The sequence below is a fragment of the Podarcis gaigeae genome (assembly GCF_964106915.1).
Source record: "Podarcis gaigeae genome assembly, chromosome: 6".
Classification (NCBI taxonomy): Eukaryota; Metazoa; Chordata; class Lepidosauria; order Squamata; family Lacertidae; genus Podarcis; species Podarcis gaigeae.
In genome coordinates, this window is record NC_139682.1 from 47,507,248 (window position 1) to 47,513,581 (window position 6,334).

The window sequence follows — 6,334 nt, forward strand, 5'->3', positions numbered from 1 at the left end:
GGTGAGATGGTTCAGGTGCTGCAGGGCAAGGAGCAGTGGTAGGACGACGTTGGAGGACAGAGTGGCATGTACCACCTGGCCTATCCTATTTTTTCCTAAAGTAATCCTAATTTCATCTAAATTAGCCTGCTACTCTCAGGTGTGGTGGGAGATGCTGCCCTATCACCAGTGTTGGCATAAGATTCAGCTGGCAGTCTGGTTACCTTCTGTGCACAGAACGCAAAGTGGGTGCCACCCTGTCTTTTGCTTCAGGCAGGAAAAGGTGTTGTGCCAGCCCTACCCAGAGCCGTCTTTCCCATTGGTCTTAGTGGTTCGTTGTGCCAGGGTGCCAGCCTCTCAGGGACGCCCTAGCGAGTGGGGGAGCTGCGTGGCTTTGCCGGCCACCTCCCCTTTTCCTGCACACCCGCCAGCTGCGCCCCGTCAATTATATGGCTGGCGGGGGTGCACCTTCCCTCCCAAGCCTCTGCATCTGCTAAAGATGGCCCTGCTCCCAGTTGTTGTCCTCCTCCTGCTTCCTGGCGAAAGGCAGCGCACAGCCTTCCCAGGCTGCCTTCTCAGGCGCCCAGATGCCGGAGAGCTTGTCCGCCAGCACGTTTTCCTGCTTGATCGCCGCTACCACGCTGGGGATCAGGGTGGTGGGGGAGGCAGAGGACATTTTCCATCGCCCCCTCCCTTGTTTTGGAGTTGCCGGTGGGGGGCACCAGATGGATTTTAGCACCATGGCGCCAGATATGCTTAAGACGGCCCTGGCCTCACCTCTCTCTGTCACATCACCATTACATCCTGCACTGGGGCCCAACGTCTGCATCAGGACCTTTTCTCTCCTCATATGGGATTCCTACATGATTTACTAACATGAGTATAGAAGCCCCCTGCTGCAGAAGTCCAACCCCTAATGTGTGGAGGGCAGCAAAGCTGATAACACAGAGGGGGCAGAGAGTGGCTGTCTAAGGGCCAGCAAGCAGTTACAAATACAGTGGTACCTCGGGTTACAGACACTTCAGGTTACAGACTCCGCTAACCCAGAAATAGTATCTCGGGTTAAGAACTTTGCTTCAGGATGAGAACAGAAATCGTGCTCCGGCGGTGCGGTGGTGGCGGGAGGCCCCATTAGCTAAAGTGGTGCTTCAGGTTAAGAACAGTTTCAGGTTAAGAACGGACCTCCAGAACGAATTAAGTTCTTAACCTGAGGTACCACTGTAGTGCCTTCTCTATGATGGCACAGCCCATGGAGTCTGCTTCCTATTTAAATTCACCAAGCCTTGAAGTTTTTCGGGTTTAGGGATTTGGCCCAAATCTGACTTTTTAGGAAGGCCTTCAGCTGAAAAACATTTCTCCACTTATGATATGTTATAATTATTTTCCTTTCTCTTTGCCTTTGCTTGGTTTTTCCTGGGTGTTGAGTTGTTTGTTAGTTTTGTCAATTTTGGATTTCTGTTCTTAAGATGTTGATATTTTCTGATGGTTGTCAATGTATTTTGTGGGGTTTTATTTTATCGCAAGAAGCTTAGAATTTCTCCTTTTTTGGGGGGGGGAGCAGGATGTAAGTTTCAGATCAATATCATTATTACTATTTTAGCAAACTTCCGAAACTTGAGACTGGGCTCATTCATACCTTGGCATCTCATGGAATAATGCTGCCTGTTCTTGCAGATGCTCAAAATCAGAAGATAATAGATTAGGCTTCAGCCAGGGCGGGAGTATCTCAGGAGCTTTGTTTATTCAGGAGCCCTGGTCATATCTTCCTTAAAAAAAATTCTCTTTCTGAAAAATTGCTGGTGAACTAAGCCTTGAATGTGTTCTAAACAGTGCTTTTTTCGGGGGGGGGGGACGTGCTTACCCCTAGACATTTTGTGAATCTTTGTACTTTTGTTCATTTACTGTATTTATTTGAACAATAAAATGCTGATTTTCTCGAGTCAAAATGAGAGTACCCCTAAACATTTAAAAAAATAAAATAAATAAACACTGGTTCTAAAAGTATGGTGTTGTGGATCTGCCCCCTGGGCTTTGAGATTTTGAAGGCAGGACATGTCCCCGCGCAGAAGCAGCATCTCCATTCTTTCCCGCCAGGATGTTTCCTGTCCTGTATATCAAAGCGCCCACGCTGCTGCGCGCTAGCTGGGCGGCGGAGGCGCAGCGGCTTTATCCCCGCGGAGCCTTTCGACTCGCAGTTTTACAGAGAGAGGTTTTTGGTCCAAGTGCTGTTTTGTCCTTCAGGAGACACGGAGAGCAGAAAAACGTGCCATGATGATAAGCGGCCAGGGCTTTTCTCCTCGAAATTGTTCGATTCTTTTTTTAAAAAACAACAACACCCTATGCACATTTGAGTGTTTTCTAATTCTTTTTTGGGTTTCCCCCCTCGCCGTCCCGTTAAAGATCTGTGCTGCTCCTAAATTTAAGACGGGTGGCCGTGTTTGTTATAGAAAAAACAAAAGAGGGTCTTCGAGCGTATATTCTCTTTGATGTTGTAGTGGCATCATCGCTACCAGAAAAGCCACAGAGGTCGAAAAGTCCGTGGGTTTTTGTTTGTTTGAGTGGAGGAAGGTGTGCTTTAGATTTCTTAAAGGAAAATATTTTACATTAATGTTACCATCCTGAACATACCTGCTCTGAAGTAAGTTTCCGTAACTTTCAAGTAAGCATGCTTAAGAATGCAGCTTTATTTTAATGCAAACAACAAAGGTGAAATTGATTGTTGCATACAGTAATAGATTTTCGACAGATCATTTGCATTGCATTCAACAAGCAGTGATTTGGGCTAATTCTTTTCTCTAAGTGCGTTTAGCCTCAGAGCTAAATGCTAAGAACCTAAGTTTCAGCAAACCTTATGATGAACCTGTTAAAAAAAAAAATCAAAATCTCTGTGAAAGACTGTGTTTCATAATTAGTCAGTGCAGGTCTAAGAAGCGGCATTTCTCCCACACCCCAACCCAGTCATTTCTTTTTCTTTTTCGGCAATAGAAACTTGCTGTGTGTTTTTTTAAGCCTGGCTGCAGCCGCACAGTACATTTAAAGCATATCTGCCCCCCAGGAATCCTGGGAACTGCAGTTTGTTAAAGCTGCTGGGAATTGTGCCAGAGTTGAAGAGCTCCCCCGCCCTTATATTTACAAAACTTGTTTTATTTTTAAAGTCTGTTAGGAAAAGGGATAGCGTAACGTGAGTGGAGTTAAACCATAACATGAAATGATTTATCTCATATAAGGCCTGTACAGCTCAGGACCAGGCAAGCTGAGAGACCACCTTATTATCCCTTATATACCCAGTAAGTCAGTGAGGTCTGCGGCAGAGCTTCTGCAGGTTCAAAAGATGTCAGAAGTCTGTTCCAGGTAACTGGAAGCAGCAAATTTGGTGCAGCTGTTCTTCAGAATAGTATGAGATATGTCAGGCACCTATTCTCTGCACTTTCCAGAAACAACTGAAGACCTTTTTTGTCTGATAGGCTTTCCCAGCTAGATGCATGGGTCTCTGGCATGAGTGCCTATTTTGTACTGTATTGTTTATTATATATATCTGTGGTGCTTTTAAAACACTTTTTGCTGTTTTAATTGTACATCACTTTGAGATGCTTGTGTATATGGTGATGAATAACAACAAGAATATTAATTACATTTCAAGCACATCCCCTCAAAGAATCTGAGAATTATGTTTGAAGAACGTGTAATTGCATGTGGGACTAGCCTTGCCGTCTCTGAAATGTGACCTCCAGCAGCTGTCCACTGTGGTAATATTGTCCTCAACCTCAAAAACACTCACCCTTGTGTTATGGCTTCAAGCTGGCCAGTCTCCCCATCCTACCCCACCCCATTTTCCTTTTAATTGACACCTTCAACATTTCATGACTTAGCTGCTCTCAGCCATAGTCTTGAATTATGTGAAAGGTTGAATTTATTGTTGTGTGAAGAGTTTTCCTGCTTTTGGTTAAGGAACAAGGTCACACAAATTTGCAGAGTTATATATTTCTTAATCAAAATTAAGAAAGCTTACTGTAAGAAACCCAGACTTCAGGGAAACAAAACTGTTTGAAAAACTAAATTAGAACGGCTTCATCATGGCAACAGGACATTTAAAACAAAATAAAATAAAATGCATAGTTATTGTTTAGTTAAACATACAATGTTTATTGCTTTTTTGGCAGGTGGTTTTTCACATTATTGCTTCAAAGAATATTTGATATAGAATTACACAACAACTTTTTTCATCTTCCTTCTCTATTCATTTAAGCATATTTTCAATCAAGGATCAACAGCTGTTCATCAAACTAGTAAAAGCTACATGAAATCTAGATATGGGGAGATAAGCAGATGGCAAGCAACTGTACATACAGCTAAAAGCATTCACTTTTCACCAGCATATATTACTGTAATTGCAACTATTTAAATCTATAATACCACCATTTTAGACAGTTGAAATCATTTTATGAAGTCTTACATAGGTTAAATCTGCCTGCTTATTGTGCAGTAGCAATTGGTAGGCAATTTACATAAGTGGGAGTTGATTTTATGCATTTGATATACTGTACATGTTTGGATAACTGAATTCTACCTCCTTGATATTACTGTGATTTACATCAGATGGTCAGAATCTTTATACCCATTCCTTTGGCATACTTAGTACAGGCTTCTAACTCATCTCCCTGCGCTCCTTTCCCCAACTAGCATAGCCCAGAAATCTTGCTGGCTTTTCGCAGCAGTCCAGCCAACATTATACTACTCTTGGAGGGTTACAAACCTACCCCTTTGCTCTGTGGGTCTCCTGCCCGAGCTGATGTTGCTGGTGTGGGCTTCTTCCTGCTGGCAAATAGGAGGCTTGTGTCTGTGGATGAAAAGGACAGGGCTGAACTTTGCACATTTCCCCTTTTGCTGCAGAAAGCAGGGAAATGCTTCAGGGCCTGCTGTCGGAATTGCTGATCCATAAAGACATAGATGATAGGGTTAACACAGCTGTTTGCAAATGCCAGGCAAGCACTGATGGTCAGCCCCCACGTGAGAGCCATCATTGCTGAGCAGCGGAGATGGATGTCCTGAGCCATGGTGAAGACGAAGAATGCCTTTAACACGTTGAAGGGCAGCCAAGAACAGATGAATGCTCCAACGATGGCAAAGATGATCTTGAGGGCATTGTTTCTCCTCTTGCCTAGGTGGACATGGCTCCGAAGCTTGGAGAAGATAGAGCAATAGCAGAACAAGATTACTCCCAAAGGCAGGAGAAAGGTCAAGATGAGCATAATCAAGCTGAAGGTGGGGGAGGGCTCGTCATGGCACAAATACTTGTCATCCACCGGGTTCAATTTTCTGTAGAATAGAGATGGCATCCCCAGCAGAAGGGAGAACACCCAGATGCAACCACAGCTCATAGCTATGCTCTTCTTGGTGCTGATGGTCCTGGAATCCCACTGCTTGGTCATCACGAGGAAGCGTTCCACACTCATGCCCATCAGGAACAAGATGCTAGAGCAACGGTTCACAGTGATGGCGTAGCTACTCAACTTGCATAGCCCCTCGCCAAAGCACCAGTAACCGAGGGCATTTGATACAGCCCAGAAAGGCAGGGTGCATACGAAGACCAGGTCAGCCACGGCCAGGTTGAGGACAAAGGTGTCCACGAGCCTCTTCCGGCCTTCCTTTCGTGCCATCAACAGGATCACAAAGAGGTTCCCGAAGAAACCAATGAGGAAAGTAATGTAGTAGACGGTGGGGATAAAGATATAGGCAAATGGCAGTTCTTGCAGGTGGCAAATGTCATAATTCACCAGGTCACCATAATTGTCTATAGCGGATGACTCAAAATCTCCGCTCCAGGTTTCAGTCATCGATGATCCAGTCACCATCTGAGCAGGTTCCATCTCTTGTCAAGGACCAACCAAAGAGTATTAAGTTGCTGCTATTGCATAGGCTGGCCAAAGCACTATGATCTGTAACAGGCTGGGTGTCTTTATTTAAAAAAAAAAAAAATACGGAGAAGTTGTTTTCTTGTTGCTTTTAACGATCTGTGGTGACTTCCTTTTGTTTTCAAGAAGAGTTAAAGGGTGGGGCCAAGCTAGAAGGTATCAGATCAACCTAATTTTGGAAACCCAAGATTGCAGAAAGTGGGTATTGGCATTCCTGGGTGTGGTCAGGGGCACATACGCACTCAGTGGTGTGGAGTGTGCCACGATGTGCAAACTCAATGACAACTGCTTTTCTCGTTGCTGAATTTTGATTTTATTTTTTTAATAAATATATGAATCACTGGCCATAAACATGCATAAAACGCCTTTTAGATGGAGATGTTAGTATCTATAATGGATTTGAATATATAGTTTTATATATGTTTTTATTAAATAGCATTGTT

The 6,334-nt window shown here is 44.0% G+C and overlaps 1 protein-coding gene across 1 annotated transcript; it reads right to left on the minus strand.

The window, feature by feature from the left end:
• Positions 1-2,563: 2,563 nt before the first annotated feature.
• Positions 2,564-6,334, minus strand: GPR25 (G protein-coupled receptor 25). Its single transcript, XM_083745227.1, has one exon. It carries the CDS (start codon positions 5,844-5,846, stop codon positions 4,725-4,727), a length of 1,122 nt encoding a protein of 373 aa, XP_083601353.1. The 5' UTR covers positions 5,847-6,334; the 3' UTR covers positions 2,564-4,724.

Excerpts from the sequence above, each read along its gene's own strand:
- GPR25 (XM_083745227.1), bottom strand. The coding sequence starts at position 5,846 with ATGGAACCTGCTCAGATGGTGACTGGATCATCGATGACTGAAACCTGG.